The following is a 22,331-nucleotide window of genomic DNA, read 5'->3' on the forward strand; positions in this document are numbered from 1 at the left end:
TCCTGAGAGCAAGTCAAGCGGAGTAGAATTTTTCATGCTAAATCCACATACTGCTACATGCTCTCCTCGAGCAATTACCAGACCTCAATCCTGCCGCATGGTTAGAAAAACCTTTAAGTTTGTGACTGTTTTTATTGCGAGATACCATGGAGATATTAGATATCTGATGGTCTAATGTTCTCCTCCCCTCACCCCTACACAGTATCTGTGAGAAATCTGTCCAAGTGATTAATGGAAGTTCTGTGATATTTCAGCTTTCACTTTGCTGTTTTGTTCAGTCCTGCATTTCTTCAGGTTTTCCTGATGCCTTATAGATACTTTTCACCCTGAATTTGTACTCTTAGTGTACAGTTCATAAAAAAAACTTACAGCAAGGCATGATGCTGGTTTCACTGGATGTGCGCACAGCTGGCTCACTTGTTTCCAGTGCACTGGCTGATTCCCACGCTAAAATAAATAATGGCTGACTTGTAGGTTTATCGGGTTTCTGGCAACATCACTTCCTGTTTGATGCGCAAAGCAGCAAAGTGATGCTGACAATGACCTGAGGCCCCAGGATTCTACCATTTTTAATCTTGGGAATCTAAAATGGTCGTCTTGTGGGTCATTAGGTTGCCGCCTACATCACTCCCTACTTTGCATTTGCGCAAATAACCCAGAAGTAAGCCATTTTATTGTGGAAAGCCAGACAGGGCACAGGAAGCAAGCAGGCTCACTGCGTGGACATACAGTGAATGTGATCCACAGTTCAATTATGTTACACCTAAATTTGCACTTTAATGAAGTGTGTTATAATGAAAGGGCCCTGGAATATGTTGTCCCCCCGGATTGTCCAGTGGATAAAGGGACTGTTTTGTGTAGCTTTACATTATACAGATCACAAGGTTTGCTGGCTGGAATTCTGGTTTGTACTGAGTTAGCTAATCTCAGCCTGGTCAGCACTGACAGTGTTAAAATTGCCCTCAATATCTTTGGGTTTAGAAGAGGAAAATCATTCAAGATAACTGCTCCTGCTAAACACAACTAGATGGAAAACATATCACTTAATACCAACCATAGCACACATCCCACTTATATTTATGAACAAGGTTACACCATATTACTGTGTTGTGTAAGACACAAAATCAAGAACACTTTCTTGTTCATTGAAAAAAAAACAGCATTCCCTGAAATACTTTTTTTTAATGTTCATTGTAATCCATCAGAGCACTGATCAATGATTGTCACCTGGCTCAGTTGGTAGCACTCTCGCATCAGAGTCAAAAGATTGTAGATGCAAGCTCCACATCTGGACATTGAGTTCATCATCTAGGCTGACACTCCAGTGCAGTGCTGGGAGTGCATTGCTCTGTTCGAGATGTAGTCGTTCGGATGAGAAACTAAACTGAGGTCCCTGTTCAGGTGGAAGTTAGAAATCCCATGGCATTATTTGAAAAGAGAAGGGAGTTTTTCCCTTGCATATGATATAGTGTCTTATCATGTCATCAAAATGTCTCAAAGCGTTTCACAGCATTTTGCTGGGAACTATAGTGACTGGGTGTTTTTGCAGATAAACATAGCAGCCAATTTGCGCACAACAATGTCCCACAAACATCCATGAAGTTAATTATGCTTAAAATGCCATTTAAATCATACATTCAGGACTTTACAGTAGATTTGGAATTGTAACGTGCAAGAGCTTCCAGAGACGCCTTCTATCAGCAACAATAATTGGCATTTATATAGTAGCTTTCAGGTAAAGGACCAACTCAAAGCACTCGACAAATGTAGTGGTGAGAGCGAATAGGAAACAAAGAGATTTGAAGATGAGCAAAGGTAATGGAAAATATTTTTAGGAGGTTTTTGAAGATTGGGAGAGCAGTAGCAAGGCCAAGCGATTTTGGGAAGAGGCTTCCAGAGCATAGAAGCATAAGGACTGAAAGCTCAGACTCTGATGGTCAAATGAAGAGTCAGGAGCGAGCAATGAGCTAAAAGCATAAGAGCAGAGGGTACAGGCTGGAATTATGGGCTGGTAAAGATGGCATAAATCAGGTGGGGCAAAACAATGAAATTATTTGAAAACCAGAATAAGGCAATTAAACTCAATCCTTTTAGGTACTGGTCATCATAATGGGTATATCCCATTGAAGAATATTATCTCTCTTAGCATCCTGTTCAGAACCAGCAAGATGGATTAATAATAATAATAATCCTTGCATTTGATATAGAGCTTTTCACATCTTCTAGATGGGTCAAAGCGCTTCACAGAATATGTTGTTAAGTGAATTGCCTGTATATTTGTGGGTGATACGTGGCAGACAATTGCGCACAACAGTGTCCCACAAACAGTCACGGATTGAAAATGACCAATTTTTATTATTGTTTTGGTTTGGAGGGATTATTATTAGGCGTGTTGAGTAAAGAAACTTGCCCAAGGTTTCGCCCTGCCTGGAATTGTGCTCACACATTATGGGACAGTCATGCAGATGTCGGAAAGGTGACCTTACAAAACCACAGGCTTTTTGAAAATTGTGACGAACGTCAGCTGATTTGATTGAACCACACATGCAGTATTCCTGTATTAGTGCAGTCAGCATTTCTCTACTGAGCTTCCTCCTGTGCAATCTTCCATACAGTGTAATAAATTAGAGGCACACAGAGCAACTGTATAACCCATTAACTTTAACCTTTCATTCCCTGAGGGCAAACTGATCTTACAGTGTTATTTGTTGAGTTACTTTACTATAGAACTCAGTGTTCTACACAGAAGCTAGCATCACAGCTAATCCTAATATTATAGGAACAAACTACGAGCAACAATTCATTAAACTGGTGCTCTTCAACTTTGGAAAAAGGCATCTCAGGGTAGGTAGTGTAGAGGTATATTAAGATGCTAAATGGGACAGATTCAGAGTAATAATTTCAGATCTGTCAAAGCAAATTTCTTTGCACAGACAGTAATTAGCAGCTCAAACAGGTTCTAGGAACAGTAGCGGAGAAAAGGCCAGGAAATAAGTGTCTTTAAGAATAGTGGAAAAACAGTTTCCAAATAAATTACGGATTTTGCAAAATTCGGTATGTTCTTACATTTTAAGCCACGCTCTTAAGGCTAATGTCAAATCTCCAGAAACACGATACAGTACACTGCAATTACTGAACCAATGTCAAGCTCTGCTATTAACTCAAACATATTATCAAGTCAGTATGAATCAGAGTTTGACCTGTGAATCACCATCTTTTAATGCACTGAATTTAACAAGAAAGGTTTATTACTGTAGCTCCTTACGGAACCAATAAAGCTTTCTTCCTGATTAGCATATCGTAGAGCAGTACCTTCGGAAACCGATAACCTGATTCTTCAGATGTTTTTATTCTAAATCTATGAAAGATCCCTCCATTGCCTCACTCCACCATACCTTTGTAAACTACAACCCTACCACCCCTGGCCATTCCCTTCGCTCAGCAATCATGGGCCTGCTTCATGTCCCCGGTCTTGTCCATCCCATCATTGATTAGAGAGCTTTCCGTCCTGCTCTCATTCTCTGGAACTTCATTCTCCTTGTCTCAATTTAGACTTTTATCTAGTCAGGAACTCTAATATTCCAGCTCTATTTGACATGACATTTATCAGTGTATTGATGACAGGGTCAGGCCACAGTTGACAGCCTTTTGGCACTCGCTGTATTAGCTCACAAAGAGATGACTATTTTGAGCTGATGAGGAGGTGGTAAGAAATGTGGATTTTACATAGATTTATATAAAATGTACAGCACGCAAAAAGGCTATTCGGGCTAACAAGTCTATGCTGTTTATATTCCACATGAGTCTCCACGCATTTTGTTTACTCCCCCCTATATCCTACCCTTAAAGTTCCAAAAATATATTTCTTAAAAGAAACCCTTAGATAATGTGGGTCAATCAGCATCTGAAAGAGAAAATAAGTAATAGTATTGGGGTAAATATGTGAAGGGTAGGATTGTGGGGAAAGGTGTGTGAGACTCTCCAACTAATATTGGGTAAGATATTGGTGAGGAGGTAGTGGTGGTGGTAGGGGGACTGTGTTGAAATCCCCAGCGCTTATTCGTAGGATTTTGTTTGGTAATTAGATAGGCCTCTGGAGCGCAGAGGCTGAAAGATTCAGCCTTTCTTAAAAATAAATGTTCTGCAATGTTCACTTACCTCACCTACATAACTGTATTTGCACTTGAGAATCATCCTGTAAAGTCTCGTCCGGTTTTCATCCTCAAATGGCATAGTTCCACTCAGCAAAATATAGGAGATGACTCCTAAAGCCCACATATCTACAGCATTGGTATAAGGTTTCCGCAAGAGGATCTCAGGTGCAATATACTCTGGCGTGCCACAAGTGGTCCTCATAGACCAGTCTCCACCTTTGTTCCCAGAATTGGCCAGACCAAAGTCAGTGACTAGGATCTTGGAATCTGAACCTGGATGATAATAAAGGAGATTTTCCGGTTTCAGGTCCCTGTGTGTAATCCCCAAGCTATGCAAGTATCTGATCCCATCTAGAACCATCTGCAGGACCCTGGTAGCGTCTCTCTCTGTAAAGGATCCTTTGGCAATAATGCGGTCAAAAAGTTCTCCGCCAGTAGCAAGTTCCATCACCATGTACACACGGTTTTGGGTCTCAAAGACCTCGATGAGCTGGATGATGTTGCGGTGACTTACTCTCCTCAGCACATTAAGCTCGGACTCGCACACCTCCTTCCCTTCCTTTGCTCTGGTCTCAATCATTTTGATGGCAAAGGGCTGTCTGGTGGCTCTGTGCTCAACTCTCACTACTCTGCTGAAGCTCCCTCTTCCGATCAAAGCCTTGATGTCGTACCTGGAAAAGCACAATGCACAAATGACAAGATTGATACAGAACCATGGCAGAACTTTTCAAAAACTTTTACACTTCCAAATTATAGATAATGATTAATAACAAGTGTTGTTTCTTTCATGGTGACGGTAATAATAATAATAATCCTTGTATTTGCTAGAGAGTGGAGCTCTGCTGTAACACTGGCTATTCTGCCTTTCCCACACGACAGCCAGACTTCTGAACTGCTGATGGAGCTGGTGCACCCGTTTTGACACAAATAAATGCCAGGGACCATGTCCAAATCATGTTATAAGCAAATCTTGGTTAAATGGTTTAAGTCAAAAGATCTCAAAGTGCTTCAGAGATAATTGTTATCACGTGTAGTGACTGTAATTGTAGCCAGACAATTTGCACACAAATAACAACAATAAAATTACATTTATATAGTGCCTTTCACGTCAGGAGGACGTCCCAAGGCACTGGACAGACAGAGTTTAGGGTCGGGGTGGGGGAGGGCAGAGAGGAAAGTAGGGAGATCAAAAGCACGGTCGAAGAGGAGGGTCTTGAGATGGGTCTTGAAGGTGGCGAGGGAGGGCACGAGATGGAGGGCCGGGGATGGAGTTCCAGAAGGTGGGTGCAGAACGGTGGAAGGCCCACCCGCCAATAGTGGGGCAAGCAAGGCAGGGGACGTGAAACAGGCCGGAGCCCGCTGAGCGGAGGGAGCAAACAGGGTAGTAGGGGGTTAGGAGGTTGGAGAGGTATAGGGGAGCACGACCATGGAGGGCTTTAAAGGTGAGGACCAGAATCTTGAACTGTATCCTCTGGGTGATGGGAAGCCAGTGGAGTTGGGCAAGGATGAAGGTGATAGGGTCACAGAGCCTGGTGCGGGAGAGGATACGGGCTGCAGAGTTCTGGATGATCTGCAGCCTGTGGAGGGAGGAGTTGTGGAGGCCGACCAGCAGTGAGTTTGCATAGTCGAGCTTCGATGTAATGAAAGCATGTATGAGGGTTTTGGCGGCCTGCGGTGTGAGATATTATCGGAACTGGGCGACATTGTGGAGGTGGCGGAAGGCAGAAGTGGTCATGGTGCAGATGTGGGGTAGAAAGGATAGTTGGGGGTCAAACAAGACGCAAAGGTTCCGGACTGGCTTAGCAAGGTATAGTGTGTATCCATGGATGATGATGCTGTCAGTGCCTGTAGTGTGGAGGCGCTGACAGGAGCCAATCAGGAGAGCCTCGGTCTTGTTGACGTTCAACTGAAGAAAGTTCGCTCTCATCCAGGACTTGGTGTCTGACAGACATTCTGCCAGCACAGCAGTGGTCCTGGAATCAAGGGAGGAGGCAGAGAGGTAGAGTTGGGTGTCACTTGCATGCATGTGGAAGTTGACCCCATGTCTGCGGATGATGTCACCAAGAGGGAGCATATAGATGTTGAAGAGGAGGGGACCAAGGACAGAGTCCTGAGGAACACCGCACGAGGTCCGGGGGCTAGAGGAGAAGCTGTTTGAGGAGATGAAGTGCAGGCTGTATGAGAGGTACGATCTGAACCAATCAAAGACAGCGCCGTGGAGGTTGAGGTGAGAGGAGAAGCGGTGGATGGGGATAGCGTGGTTGACGGTGTCAAAAATAGTACAGAGAGGTCAAGGAGTACGAAGAGGCAGAGGGAGCTTTGGTTGCAGATGGACAGAATGTCATTTGTTACTTTTCCCAGGGCTGTTTCTGTGCTGTGGGCGGAACGGAAACCCGATTGGGGGGGTTTGAGAAGGGAGTGGCGGGAGAGGAAGGAGTGAAGCTGAGAAGCAACAACTCATTCCAAGACCTTGGAGAGGAAGGGGAAGTTGGAGATGGGGCGGTAGTTAGGGAGTAGAGAAGGATCCAGGGAGGGTTTTTTAGGATAGGGATGATGACAGCGGTTTTTAAAGGGGTGGGAACAGTACCAGAGGACAGGGAGAGGTTAACGATGTCAGTGAGTAGAGGGGCAAGGAGGTAGAGCTGGGAGGGGGGTAGGGATGGGGTCGAGGGAGCAGGTGGTAGGTTTCATACGAGTTATGGGAGTGATGAGAGAGGATGGGAAGACAGGTTCAAAGGTGTAGAGGGAGGGGTGGGTAGGGGCTGGGGTGGGAGGAGGAGATGGGGAGGGGGTAGCAATTGCAGTGGCAGCTGAGTGGATTTCCTCAACTTTGGATTGGAGGACATCCAGCATCACCTCGCAGTTGGCATTTGAGGTGAGGATGGGTGAGGCGTGAGAGTGTGGGCGGAGGAGTCGGTTCGTGATGGAGACAAGGAATCTGTAGTTGTTCTTAGTCTCCATGATTGTCTTCTGATTAGCTCTGTGACCTCCTAGCCCCCTACGAACCCGCCCGCTCCTTCGCTCAGCCGGCTCCGGCCTTCTTCACGTCCCCTGACCCACCCGCCCCAGCAATTGGCGGGAGAGCCTTCAGCCACGCTGCCCCCAACCTCTGGAATTCCATCCACCAATCACTCCGCCTCGACCCCTCCTTAGCCTCCTTCAAGTCCCACCTCAAAACCCTCCTCTTCGACCATGCCATCGGTCAGCCCCTTCCCCTCCCCTGCCTTCTCCCTCTCTGACCCCAGCTTGGGTCTGAAATGCTGTACACTGTCCAGTGCCTTGGGACATCCTCCCGATGTGAAAGGCGCTATACAAATGTAATCTTGTTGTTGTTGTTAGAGTAGAACAATGATTTAGCGGAGGCGAGGGTGGAGAGGAAGGATTTGACATAGTTCAGCCAAATCTGCCAGTGCACAGTTAAGTTTGATTTAGTTCAGATGACTCCAAGGCAGCCGAGAGGGAGGGGTGGGGTGGGGGGAGATTTTTTTCCAGGGGCTGTACGAGATGGAGATGGGTTGGGTGGCAGTGGGGAGAGGGATTGAGGAGTTAAGGGAGATGAAGTGATGGTCCGAGATCGCTTTGTCGATGATGGTGAGGTCCGAGACGGTGAGGTCCCGAGTGATCACCAGGTCAAGGGGGTGACCGCGGATGTGGGTGGCGGAGTGGATGTGGAGGGCGAGATTGAGGGAGGAGATAAGGGAGGAAAAGTCAGCAGAGGTAGAGCAGGAGGTGGTGAAGTGAAGGTGGAAATCGCCAAGGATGAGGAGGCGTTCAGAGTGAAGGGAAAGGGACGATAGGAGGGTGGAGATGTAACAACAACAACAAGATTCCATTTATAGAGCGCCTTTCACGTCAGGAGGACGTCCCAAGGCGCTGGACAGTTGGGTCAGGACCCGAGCAGGGGGGAAATGGTCAGGGTGAGGGGAGGGAAGGGACGGAACGAGGAGGGGGTAGAGAGTCGAGAGGGGAGCTGAAGGCAAAGAGAAAGGTCTTGAGACTGACCTTGAAGGAGGAAAGGGAGGAGGCGGCGAAGGCACTGGGGGATGGAGTTCCAGAGCCTCGGGGCTGAGAGGCTGAAGGCCCGACCACCGATGGTAGGGCGGTTGTGGCGGGGAATGTGGAGCAGACCAGAGCCAGAGGAACGGAGGGTTCAGGCAGGTAGGTAGGGGGATAGTAGGTCGGATAGGTAGGAGGGAGCGAGGCCGTGAATGGCCTTGTAGGTGAGGATGAGGATCTTGAATTCGATCCTCTGGGCGATGGGGAGCCAGTGGAGGGGAGCGAGGGTGGGAGTGATGTGGTCGCGAAGCCTGGTGTGGGACAGTACACGAGCGGCAGAGTTCTGAATGACCTGCAGCTTGTGGAGGGAGGTGCCGGGAAGGCCGGCGAGGAGAGAGTTCCCATAGTCCAGCCTTGAGGTGATAAAGGTGTGGACCAGAGTTTCAGCAGCGTGAGGGGTGAGGTAGTGCCGTAGTCTGGCGATGTTTCGGAGATGATGGAAGTCGGTGCCAGTTGTGGCACGGATATGTCAGGGAAGAAGGTGGGGGTGGGCTTGGGGGGGCAGTAGAGGAGGAGAATTTTGAGGGAAAGGTTGAAGGGATGATAGAGGGTAAGGTGCTCAAAGGGGGCAAGGTTCCAGAGGAGTGAGGGGATAGGCCGAGCGGGGACCGGAAGATGAGAGCCACCCCACCACCACGGCAGTTAGATCGAGGGGTATGATGGAAGGTGTAGCTGGCTGTTGTGGCCTCAGTCAGGGGGAAGGTGTCACCTGGAGTGATCCAGGTTTCAGTGAGGGCAAGGATGGCGATGTTTTCATCAATGATGAGGTCTTGGATGGTATGTGTTTTGTTGGAGAGGGAATGGACATTTTGTAGACCGATGCAGAGGGGACAGTTGGTGGCAGAAAGTAGGGGGTGAGACAGGGTGGTGGGGTGGGGGGGACTGATAGGGAGGGTAGGGATGTGGATCAGGGAGAAGAGGTTGGCCCCTGTGGCCAGGGACTGGTGAGCCTTGTGGCAAGAGTAGGGGATAGGGCAGTCAGAGTGGCTGCTGTTAGACTGCCAGCGGTGACTCCCACAGTGGGCCCGACGGAGGATTCGCCCAGGGAGGCAGTGGGACAGTCGAGCAGGGATAGGAGTTGGGGAGGGCGGTGGGAGAGGAGGATCGAGCGGGAGTAAGTGAGGGTAGAGAACAACTGTGGGGGCATCGTGGAGAAGCAGCTCGGGTTGGTGGCGATAGCCATAATGCGCACGCCAAGACTAAAAGCAAGTGGCGGGTTTGGGGGGGTCGGCGAGGCATGGTTAGCCCACTGGTGAGGGTCATCATGGGGAGAGAGGGACAGTGTTATAATCAGTCCAGTCTGAGAGATTCAAAGTTGGCGGGAAGATGTGACTTCACGCGGCAGCCGGTCTCTGGTTGGCTGTTGACCGGGGGAGTCAGTGATGGCCGCGGCGGCGAATTCCACGATGGCCCCGCGGAGCGAGTATGTGAAGTAAACGTCTAAATTTATCTGGAGGATTATTGAATCCTTTCTCTTTTTAAATTTCATCATGTGGTCCTTGACATTCAGCTGAACAGACAGGACTTCAGGTCAATGTCTCAACTCAAGGATAGGACTTTGAACAGTGCAGCCCTCTCCCAGCCCCGCACTGGAACATCAGCTTGGACTATAAATCCAAGCCACCATGTGGCACTTGAGTGCTGCCAACTGAGCCAGGCTGACACTGCGACCTATTCTCTAATTAGCAGTACACTTACAGGCCTCACTAAGTAAGAATCGTGGGATTTTCTCACTATGTAACATATTGCCTTGCCCCCTCCCTCCCTACCTTCAAATCCCACCTAAAGACCTTCCTTTTTAATCGTGCTTCCGGCACTTCCCTCCTCCCTCTCCCCCTGGCTCGGCGTAAGACTCCACCACTTTCGAGCGCTCCGGGACACTGCCGCGCATGTAGGCCGCTATATAAATGTGAGTTGTTGTCGTTGTATAATTGCACCACCAATGTGGGAAATTTACTGACAAGTGAAGAATTGCCTTTACTATGCCCTGCTTTACTGGAACCAGAACAAATTCCAAGTCTTGCTTTGTGTTTGACAAGAAACCTGTTTATTTAAACTGCATAATTATTACCCTTTAAATACTTCAACGATCTGCCTAATCCCTATTGTCAATTCTTAGCCATTCACTCAGGGCTGCATATTATTTCAGGAACACCAACCACCACTTATTGGCAAAGCAACTATTGAGCAGGTGTCAGCCTGGAGCACACACTTCAGAACCCAGCGTAATTGGTGATTTTTAGATCATTGTTAAGTGCTCCTCAGGAGATACTGTAAAGTGGTGTTTTTGTGGGTAATTTATGGATGAACAAACACAGCAATGTTCCACAAACAGCTGTCCAGTGAGTGACCGATTTAATTTGGGGGGATTATTGGCCAAGACACTCGGGGAAGTAACTCCCTTCTCTTTTTGAATACTTCCATGGGATCTTTAACGTTCACCTGTAGAGGCAAATTGATTTAACATCTCATCTGAAGGACAGCACCTCCTCCAATGCAGCACAATGCAATGAAGTGTCAACTAGTCTTAGGCAATAAAGGTTCCAAGTCCAACTTGGGGCTTGAAACCACAGCCTTCTGACTCAGAGGCGAGAGTATTAACAACTGAGCCAGCCTGACACCCATTGTTATTTGAATGTGTGCAGATGAGTCTACTTGTAAAGTTTAAGTGCATTATATCAATTTAAATGTTCAATCAAACAGTTTTAGTTGCTTCATTATCAAAATGTTTATCATGAAGGCTAATGGTCTTCAGATAGAATATGTTCACTGTAGACAATTAGAAAAATTATATTTCCAGCAGTTACACTCATTTGTGTGAATAACAACTTGCACTTAAATACCACCTTTTACATAAGCAGTTTACAGAGTTGGTGTAGAAATCCAAGCAAGGTGGGAAGTCGGTAGGCATTGATTGAAGAGATAAAAAAATTTCAGAAAGTTCTTAAGGAGGGAGGGTGTGAGGTGGAGGGATTTGGGGAGAGAATTTTCAGAAAGCGGGAGCTCATGGCATTGTTACTGTAAGCACACACATACTAAGTGGAAGAGATAGGAATGATAAAAAGAGGAAATATGATATGAGAAATGGACAATGATCTGACTAACAAGACGTACAGAGAAATCTGAAAAGCTGTGTGAACCAGGTGCTCTGGAAAAATGCTTGTGATAAAAATTATTGAACCAGCAGTGTCTTATTACATTTTAGAAACATTGCAAAGCACTTCACAGAATTTTACTGTAGAGTGTAGTGGGTGTATATTTTGTAGTAACGACAGTAGAGTGTTTGCCCATAAAATACCTAGTCAGTTTTATTACACTTGACAGTATACCCTGCCATGCACTTTGAGTTGCTTTCCTGACATATAAGCTGCTGCAACAAATGCAAAGATTATTATTATTGCTGTGTATTCAATGTGACATAACAGGTTGAATTAACCAAAACTGCAGGCCATACAAGTAACACGACAATATCTTTCCAAAACATAATTCAAAATCAAATATGATGCTGGGATCAATCCATGGGACCTTGTGGGGAAGGTACAATGAAATCAAATCAACATTGTGCTGCCTGTAAACAAGCCTTTAAAGGGGGTAAAATAAGGGTAACCAGGTAGATTTGGACCGTAAACTTGGCTTTTCCATCTATAATGTAACTGTTCGTGTTATTGCCAACTAAATCTGTGAATCTTAAAAGTTTGGAATTTGGTACCTGGTTCTCTCCCGAGCCACACCAAAAAATAAAAATCTTACAAGTTTGGGATTCGTCGGCAAAACATACAGTCAATTCACTTTACAGTATATCCTGTGAAGTGCTTTGAGACGTCTCGACGATGTGATCAGGTGCTACATCAAATAATAATAATAATAATCCTTGCATTTGATATAGCGCTGTCACATTTTCGAGACGTCTCAAAGCGCTTCACGGGACATGCTGTGACTGTATATTGACTGTATATTTGCGGGCGAAAGGCAGCAGCCAATTGCAATTGCAAGGATCATTATTATCATCATCATCATCATTATTATCATTTGGTATCTGTGTTTTTCTTCCAGCCCCCAACAACAACAACAACAACAACAACAACGACGACAAAAACTTTTTTTTAAAAAAAAATCTCTTAAAAGTTTGTAATTTGGTATCTGGTTCTCTTCCCAGCCACAAGAAGAAGAAATAGTAATAATAATAATAATAATAATAATAATGGAAATTTTCAGGACGTTTCACCTTCTCTGAGTGCCCCTTACCTTGCTGTGACCTTGGGATCAAACTTTGCCCTGTACTTGGCCACTCTGACCCTCCTGACTCCATCTGGGCAGCCGACCTCGCTCTGCCCGCAGACCACCGCCTTGGACCCCGGCTTCACCGGTCCCTCCTCACCGCAGCCCCTGGTCCTGCCTCTGACCACAGTCTTCACAAAGTCCAGGTAGCAGTCCTTGGGCGGCTCTGGCATCACTTTGCTCGTCCCGCAGCCCATCACTCGGACATCGTGCTCTGAGTGAGCAGCCAATGCAGATGCACGTCTCACCCACCCTCTGCTGCTCTCTCTTTCTTCTCTCTTTCTCTCCTCACACACTCACTCACTCTCTCACTCTCTCTCTCTATCTCTCACTCTCTCTCTGCATCCACAACCACTTACTGCACCAAGAGAAGCAGCAGCCGGATTTACCAGGTGCTGCTGCTGCTGCTGCTGCCTCCAACCATTGCTTCCCTCCTCATTTGCAATTCGTGTTTAACACTGGAACCCTCCCCAGACGCCAGGAGAGGGCGGCCGATGGGATCACACTGCCATCAGCATTTCTCTACCAGCACTAAACTGAAGGGGTCCGATTGCATTTGCGTCTGAATGTTCCTCTCGATCCACTCCAGGAAGCGTTTCCCAAGAACAAGGCAACTGCTCTCTCTCTCTCTCTCTCTTTCACTCACACACACACACACATTGCACTGATAGCTTTAACTGGACAAAGAGAATCAAACCCCACAATCTCCCTCTCAATCTGACACCAACTCCCAACCCTACACCCAACCCACACAATCTGACATCAAAAACCCAGTCTTAAACCCAACCCTATAATATATAATAATGCTTGTATTTGATATCGCTCCTCATCACATCTTTGAGACGTCTCAAACCGCTTCACTATATTGTAAAGTGGATGGACTGTGTATTTTGCGGGCGAAACGCAACAGCCAATTGCGCACAGCAGTGTCCCACAGTCGTGGATTGAGTGCCCAATTTTTTTATGAGGGTTTATTACCCCTGGAAAGCGATCCACCAGTTGACTAACAACCAGGTTCCTACTTAGTGTGCAAACAGAGGTGTGTGGAGTAAGGAAACTTGTCGCCTGTCCGGGAATCGAATCCAGGTTCTCTAACTTGCAAGGCGAGCTCGCTAACCATTATGCTACGTAATGGTGCGGCACGGGATAACACCACACCAGACTGGGACAATCTGACACCAACTTCAACCCGAGAATCTGTCAATTTCAAACCTACACTTTATACATTCAATCTGACAATTACACCGGACGCCTTTTTTTTCCAAGTTTGAAATTGATTTAACTCCGTAATTCTCTCCCAGAATCCCTCCATCCATCACTATCCATACTCTGCTCTCAAAACCCTTCTAAAAACCTACCTTTTCCACTGCGGTCAACTCCTTCTTGTTTCCCACCCTGTTAAGGTTCAACATTTTATTGTACTTTGAGGCGCAATATAAATGCGTTTCATCGTTGGCTGCGTTTGGAATCCAAGGGCTGAGGTTCCCGACTACAAGATTAGTTTTCACAGCCATTGACATGTATTCCAGTGCATTCCTGTGACACCATTCACTGCCTGGCTGAATAGGAGCATGAAAGTACACACAGGAAATGCATACCCTTGTGGGTGGCAAAACCAGGCCAGCAGAATGCATGAAAAATATCCGACCCCCAGCTCGGGTCTGTAACTCTGTCTGTCCACCGCCTTGAGACTTTCTCCTGACGTGAAAGGCGCTATACAATGTAATTTTGTTGTTGTTATTGTTACTGAGGGTTCTGAGCCTCTTATATTGGTTAACTTACTCAGCTTATGTCTTGGCCAACAATTCTCCGGAGGAATTATTCATTCATAAGATACTATTGAGTTTTAAAAAATCCTTATTTGGTTGAAAGCTGACATTCTAATGTCTTATTCAGAAAACTGACCCGATAAACTTGGTTTCCTGATTGTTTTTTCAAGGGCAGGTGGGCAGTCCAAAGAACAAGTATGGGAGGAAATACACCATGACCCACTCTGCCTTCCCCCTACCTCCGCAATGTCGCCCAGCTCTGACACTGTCTCACACCGCAGGCTGCCGAAACCCTCGTATACACCTTCATTACATCGAGGCTTGACTACGCAAACCCACTGCTTGTCGGCCTCCCCTCCACAGGCTGCAGATCTTCCAAAACTCTGCAGCCCATGTCCTCTCCCGCACTAGGCTCCACAACCCTATCACCCCCATCCTTGCCCAACTCCACTGGCTTCCCATCACACAGAGGATACAGTTCAAGATCCTGGTTCACACCTTCAAAGCCTTCCATGGTCTTGCTCCCCCCTACCTCTCTGACCTCCTAGCCCCCTACCACCCTGTTTGCTCCCTCCCCTCAGTGGGCTCCAGGCTGCTTTACGTCCCCCACCTTGCTCGCCCCTCTATCGGCAGGCGGGCCTTCCGCGACTCTGCACCCACCCTCTGGAACTCCATCTTGCAGTCCCTCCGTCTCATCCCCTCCCTCACCACCTTCAAGACCCACCTCAAGACCCTCCTCTTTGACCATGCTTTCGATCTCCCTGCTTCCCCACTGCCCTCCCCACTGACGTGAAAGGTGTTTTACAAATGTAATTTTGTTGTTGTTGTAATGCTAGGTGATATCAGCACTCCGAGACACTATCCTGACAGTTGTTGTTGCTGCTTTCAGTTATGTTTCAATTAATGTTGTTTTAACCTAAATCTTAATACCTGGGAAGCTTTCACATATAACTATATATAAAAACATCAAATACCCACTGCACTTTACCCCACCAAACCAGCTTCAGGCTTTGAGGATTGCTGGCATCGCCAAATGCTCTTTGAATGATTGCAATGTTGAGTTTACACAGAGGACAGCACCTTACAGTGGCCAGATTTATTAATTCTCTCAAGTCTGACGCCAGGCCAAACATGAACTTACTTTCCATTAACATGGGGCAACAGGACAAGAGATCACATACTCAGCGTTGTGAACAGCAATTTCAGGATAGACACCAGGAAGTCATCAAGGGTTGGAACAGGTTACCAGAAACCAGGAAGGATGGTTGAGGCCATGGCACTGGGCTTATTTAAGAAGTAGCTTTATGCTCTGAAGATAATTTTCTTTTGTTGAGCCAGGTTACTTTACCTGTTATGAGTTTGGTTTGCAGGGAAAACAGGAGCTGAGTGGGAAGTGACCAATCTGCCCTTCCAAGACCTGGTCTGTCAATAGCAGGTCCGTGGAGCACTGTGGACCCACCTGGCTCAAGAACCTGACTTTGAGACTGTCTGTGTTGGGAAGACAGTTGGTATTCTGAAGGATAAACTCAAAGGGGTTGAAGGACCTTCTTCAGCCAAACTTCTCTTGTCATCTTGTGAGGCTTGATTGGAGCTGGACTGAAGCTGAAGGATTTACCTGTTACTCTCTGGCCCTGAGCTCACTGTTGTCACAGTGTTAGTGGAGTCCTGTAGCTCAGTGGTTAGAGTACTCGCCTTGCAAGCGAGACATCTGGGTTTAATTCCAGGCAGGGTGAAACCTTGGGCAAGTTTCCTTACTTCACACGCCTAATAATAATCCCTCCAAAACAAAACAATAATAAATTGGTCATTTTCAATCCATGACTGTTTGTGGGATACTGCTGTGCACAATTGGCTGCCGCGTTTTGCCCACAAATATACGGTCAATTCACTTTGCAGTGTATTATGTGAAGTGCTTTGAGACGTCTAGAAGACGTGAAAAGCACTATATCAAATGCAAGGATTATTATTATTATTAGTGGGTTTTAATGGTCCTAGAGGATAGCACATGAGATCGGAATGTGACATGTATTATCTGATGAACTCTTCATCACTTGGAGCATTGATTTAGATTAGATAATTCCTCCAGTCTGGGAGAAAAAAGAACAATTCAGGCAATTGTTACATTAATAAAGCAGAGTACAAAAATATTACACATCTTGCTACACTTGCAGTGCTGTCGTGAATGTTGTATGCAATATTACTTCTAATGGGTCTTTTTTTGTTCATTTAAATGTAAATGAATGAGTGGGGTGAGACAGAGAATGGATATCTTATAGAAAAGCACACAAGGAAGCTGTGAGCTCCTCTGGACTCTGATGTTAGTGTGGGTGGGTAGCAATGAGCAAGGGCTGGCAATATATTTATTTTCCACTCAGTAAGTTAGAATCATAGAAAGTTTACAGCGCATCAGGAAGTCATTCAGCCCAATACTTCTCTCCCAGAAGTTCACCCTCTCTCTCTGAATCCATATACTCTAATCCCATTCCCCTGCTCTTTCCGCATGCGTTAATATTGCAGTTTTTTTCCCAAAGTATTTTGTCTAATTCATTTTTAACTATTGTTATAGACTCAGCTTCAATAATAATTTGTGGTAGGCTTGTCCACATTAAAATTTATGCTTACAAGTGCATCTTTTCAACTGATTTAAATGTCATTTTGTTGTTGTTGTTGTTGTTGATTATTTCACCTGTTTAACATAACATTTATACACAGTAATTTAAAATGTTCTTCCTTCCCAGGAAATCTTTTTTTAAAAAATCCAGTTTTGCTTAGCTCACCAGTTACAAAATGCAACGCTTTTGAAAGATGATTTCAGTGTGTGCCTGAAAAAACACTAGCATAAAATGCATCATAACCCCAGTACTCCACTGTAGTGTCAGCCTAGATTATAAATTCAAAGTCCCAAAATTGGGCTTGAAACCACAACCATCTGACTCTGAGGTGAGAGTGCTCCTAACTGAGCCAGGCTGACACCTTCAAGGCTGTTCGGCTGCCACGTCCACCTAGAAAAATAGAGTCACTACACTTTACAATGAATCCTGTGAAGGGCTTTGAGACGTCTTAACGACTTGATAAGGCGCTATACTAAATACAAGGATTATTATTAGTAATCGGCAGTATAACAGCAGCTACAGAGATGTACTTTAGCCACCAGATGGCGCAACATGTTAGGAATATCAAGTAGACTTCTATTGTGTGGTATGCACTGTTTCCTTCACTTGAAAGCAATGGGGTCTGAGTTGCGATATAGTATTCATATAAGGCTTGGAAAGTATTAATTTGATACTTTCCACGCTTCAGTTGGCTTGAGCAGACAGATTAAGGTCAATTTGCTAAAGTGCAAAACAAAAAGCCAGTGAGCAAAACAGACAATGTTGGAGAGATGGTGTTGTGATCTCTTGCCTTTCTTTTGAGTTTGGTGGCTTTCACCTCATCCCGAAAGGAAACTTTATGATTGGTCATTAGTCTGAAATAAATGGTCTCTGATGAAATATTAACCTATTTTCTTTCAGGTGCCGATCACTATCCATTTCCAGTATTTCATACTTCAACTTCACAATCTTTACTTTCAAATGTTCCTACTGGCAAACATCATAAATTAGATTCCAATGTAGTATCAAGAAAGATTGGACAAACTTTTGCTCTCTGGAGAGGAGATGATTGAGAGGGGATCTTGAGAGGCTGTTTCCACTTGTTGGTGTGTCCAACACCAAGGAGCATAAAAATAAGAGAGAGCGATCTAAAAGGTTTAAGAGAAACGTCTTTATGCCAAGTGATGAAAATGTGGAACTCACTGCTGGAAGTTGTGATGTAGCAGAAAGCATCAATATATTTATGAGGAAACTTGATGCACAAACGATAAAAAAGAACAGCAGATTGGGAGGGATGGAGGCTCATGTGGAATATAAAAACCAGCATGGCTAGTTGGGTCAAATGGCCTGTTTCTGTGCAGTCTATTTAATTCTACATTCATTCTACCATAAAATGGACCCCAGGATGTTTAAACAACAACAACTTGCATCAGAGCACTTAAAGCGTACAAGGACACACAGGGCCATTTTAGTGAAAGACCATGTGTTTTAATAGAAATTCCTATAATAAATCTTAATATTATGAAACATTTTAAATCAGTGGGTGAATGGAATATTTTCTACCTTTTGAACTCAGAGCCAGCACCAAGTGTATCCAGGTCTATCCAGGTCTGTCTATTCTCCTCCAACAATACCACAACTGCCCTTATTTATACGGAGCTGTCACCAATACTAAAGCAACAATTTAAGGCGCTCCATTATACATTTGTACCCTTTCTATGCAGTGCCGTGGTGTACTGCCGTGATGCCACTTGGTATTTTAGGAAGGGTTGAGGCTCATCCAATTATCCCCTATGTACGTGATTTATAATATTACTGAACATATGCCTGAAATTGTTGTGGGAATCACACCAAGTTCTTTTACAAGCAATGAATAAGTCGTGATGAATTTAATCCTTGCATTTTGATATAACACTTTTCACGTTTTCTAGATGTCTCAAAGCGCTTCACAGAATATGCTGTAAAGTGAATTGACCGTATATTTGTGGGTGAAACGCGGCAACCAATTGCGCACGACAGTGTCCCACAAATAGTCGTGGATTGAAAATGACCAATTTATTATTGTTTTTTGTTTTGGAGGGATTATTATTAGGCGTGTGGAGTAAGGAAACTTGCCCAAGGTTTCGTCCTGCCTGGAATTGAACCCAGGTGTCTCGCTTGCAAAGCGAGTGCTCTAACCACTGAGCTACTGAGCTCAAAATGCAAGGATTAAATTTGTCTTTCAGCACTCGCATGAATGTTGTTCAGTGTTCGAGAGTTTCTTACATTGTTATTCAAATTCTCACCCGATACTCACCAAAAGTAACATCATGTACAAAGCAAACACGTACAGGCTCATCAAACATCAGACCTACTGCCACAAGAGCCTCTACAGTTACATAAAAGCCAAACCATAGGCAGTCTCCATTCCTTTGATTCCTATGCTCAAATGCCAAGGTCATATATAAACATTATATAACACAGAGAGGCCTCGGTTGCTTCTAATATTTAAACCAAATCTCTGGAACTCCCTTCTTCAATCTCTTTGCCTTGCCCCTCTTTATCTTTAAATCCCACCTTAAGACGTACCAGTCCGACCATGCCTATATGGTCACCATCCACCCACTCCTTCTCCCTTGCTCAGTGTCCAACTCTACCACTTTAGAGTGCTCGGACGTATTATACTGTGTGAAGGGCAGTATATAAATGCAAGTTGTTGTATTAAAGATTAAATCTAAACCTTCAGAAAACTAAAACGTAGAGTTAAAGACAAATGGAAAGTCAAATGAGAATGACTGGTTTACTGACAGGTTGAATAATTGATCTGAGTTGCAGGCAGAGTGGAGAGGAAGAGATGTTTATTACACAGCAGTGTTCGGCTTGTTTGTTCATTTCACGTTACCTGTGCACAATCCATTTCTTTTATTAAAGAAAATCCTCAGTGGCTTGTCTGTTCTTGAGAAGTTGCCAAGCAACACTTATTAATTCTGAGGCGTTAATGTACCACAGAAAATGGTGAGCAAACTATGCCGACTTTAGTAAGGTGCTTGGCTTTATCACAACAACAAGTTACATTTCTATAGCGCCTTTTACATCAGGAGGTCGTCCAAAATACAAAGTGTTGTGTAGATGGTACTTTGCAGCTGAGACAGTCACGTGGGTGGTTCAGTAAGTAACAGCCCAGTAATAATAATAATAATCCTTGCATTTGATATAGTGATTTCACATCTTCTAGATGTCTCAAAAGCGCTTCACAGAATATACTGTAAAGTGAATTGACCATATATTTTGTGGGCAAAACGCGGCAGCCAATTTTTGCACACAGCACTGACAGTCGTGGATTGAAGTGACCAATTTTATTATTGTTTTTTTCTTGAGGGATTATTATCAGGTGTGCGGAGTAAGGAAACTTGTCCAAGGTTTCACCCTCCTGGGAATCGAACCCAGTTATCTCACTTGTGAAGCAAGTGCTCTAACCACTGAGCTACAGGACTCCAAAAATCCACAGTAAGTGAGTCATCTCATTTCTTGATGCTGTAATATAAGGACTGAGAAAACAAAGAATGAGAAATTAGCCTTCTAATGCATTCCTTCTAAAGACCACATCAAATGTACCCTGTTGTAAACTGTACCTATTTATTTAATCTTCTGTATATACTCCCAGATCCCCACAGAAATTAGGTAGAATTTAGAAGTACTTTAGCATCCCAATATCTGATATTCAACCTTCAGTGAATGCCTTCAGCGCAATAATTAAATTAAAATCCTTGTACTTGATATCTCAATGCACTTCACAGAATTTACTATGAAGTGTTGTGATTGATTTTGCAAGGAAACACAACAGCCATTCACACTAGCAAGGTCCCACAACCATCACAATAATACATTTGATAAAGCAAGTTATCTTGTCATCAAAATCTTTTCATGTTCTTTACAGGATGTATTATAAAGTGATGTGTATTTCTAGCATATATAAGGAAAAATAGAGGATATAGGAGAAAGTATAGGAGGCTACTACTGATAATAATTCTTACATTTGATAGCCCTCATGTCAGGAGTGACAAACCACTTCACAGGATACACTCTGAAGTGCAGTAATTGTAATAAGGGCCACTAGATCTTTAATGTCCACCCAAACAGACAGATGGGATCTTGGTTTAACATCTCATTTAAAGGATACATCTGCAACAACACAGCACTGCCCTGGAGGGTCAGCATAGACTACATAAATTCAAAGCACCCACATGGGTCTTGAACCCACAACCGTAGTGTGCATTCCATTTCAGACACAGGGAAATTTTCACATATAATAGCATGCGTATGTGGAAGTTTCAGTTTAGTTTGGATACTTTTAAGCACGGTGAAGAGTTTCTGCATTTACCACACATCCAGCTGACCAAGAAAACAGTTCACCTCATTTGTTCGCAAGATCTCAAGACTGTGGAGCTCCTTACCTTCCTCAGTCTTTGTCTCGCTGCTATAATCTAAAGATTCTTAAAACTCAAACTTGGCTTCACCTCACCCCTATTTAATTAATCTCAGCTTCACGTTCACTCTTTTCAGCTTTGGTGATCTGGACAATGAACTCTGATCTCTCGGCTAGCCTTGTCGATTTTAAGCAAGATGCATTCTTCGCAGATTACATCAATGTGTTATTGTGTTTGTGAACAATAAAGAGAAATTTGTTGAATTTTTTTTCATGAGGCAGTGTTCCTTTAATGATTCCTGAAACCCTTTTGTACTGTTAAAATAATCCCCTAGGCCTAAATTTGTGGGCAAAACATGGCAGCCAATTGGGCACAGCAGTCATGGATTGGGTGACTGAATTATTATTGTTTTTTNCTTGGAAGGATTATTATCAGATGTGTGGAGTAAGGAAACTTGGTCAAAGTTTCGCCCTGCCGGGAATTGAACCCAGATCTCTCGCTTGCTAGGCGAGCGCTCTAACCACTGAGCTACAGAACGCCACTTTACAAAGTGAGCAGGAGCCCGAGCGGGGAGGGAGACAGCACTTAGTGACTGAAGGGACTTATGAATGTATGGCAAAAATGTATGGCAAAGGCACTTTTAAAGGTGCACCTTTAGAATTGTTGGTCAGCTCACATCCTGACATCAATGCAGCTTTATCAGTAATGTGTGAAGGGTGGACACCAGCAGCAGGTTGTGAAAAGAACACGGTTGAAGAGCCCAACTGAAGATAAAGAACCTGTGCAGCCCAACCCCACCCAGTCCCTCTCATCTGAACAGCAGGACCCAACACTGCATTAAAGGGCCAGTGTCATGCTGCTAAAGTGTATAGACCAAAGGTAACAAACACAATGAGATAAGAGACACAAGGACACAATAGCAACTTCGGTGGTGCTTGTGATTTCTTTAAATCTGAGTTAAGTTAAACCTATTGGAACCTCACTGAAACCAGGTTCGAATACAGCAGATACCACATCTGGCAGAGCATGAGCTCACTGAGGCACAGTATTTGCTAATTTGGCTTTGTAACAGGACAA

General features: G+C 44.6%; 1 protein-coding gene and 1 non-coding gene across 2 annotated transcripts in view; both read right to left on the bottom strand.

Moving 5' to 3' along the window:
- LOC103184960 (serine/threonine-protein kinase H1) overlaps positions 1-12,786 on the bottom strand; it is a 32,441-nt gene extending 19,655 nt beyond the window's left edge. Inside the window, exons 1-2 of the mRNA XM_007903226.2 lie at positions 12,456-12,786; positions 4,159-4,825 (exon numbers count right to left, since the gene is read on the bottom strand). Of these exons, the coding sequence (XP_007901417.1) occupies positions 4,159-4,825; positions 12,456-12,685 (897 nt within the window). The 5' untranslated portion in view covers positions 12,686-12,786. The remainder of the gene's footprint in view (positions 1-4,158; positions 4,826-12,455) is intronic.
- An 8,934-nt stretch (positions 12,787-21,720) lies between these two features.
- Positions 21,721-21,792, bottom strand: trnaa-agc. The gene has a single exon. It is a non-coding gene; the product is annotated as a tRNA-Ala (tRNA).
- Between the last annotated feature and the right edge of the window lie 539 nt (positions 21,793-22,331).

The sequence above is a fragment of the Callorhinchus milii genome, unplaced genomic scaffold (genome assembly GCF_018977255.1).
Source record: "Callorhinchus milii isolate IMCB2004 unplaced genomic scaffold, IMCB_Cmil_1.0 Scaffold2, whole genome shotgun sequence".
In the NCBI taxonomy this organism is placed as follows: Eukaryota; Metazoa; Chordata; class Chondrichthyes; order Chimaeriformes; family Callorhinchidae; genus Callorhinchus; species Callorhinchus milii.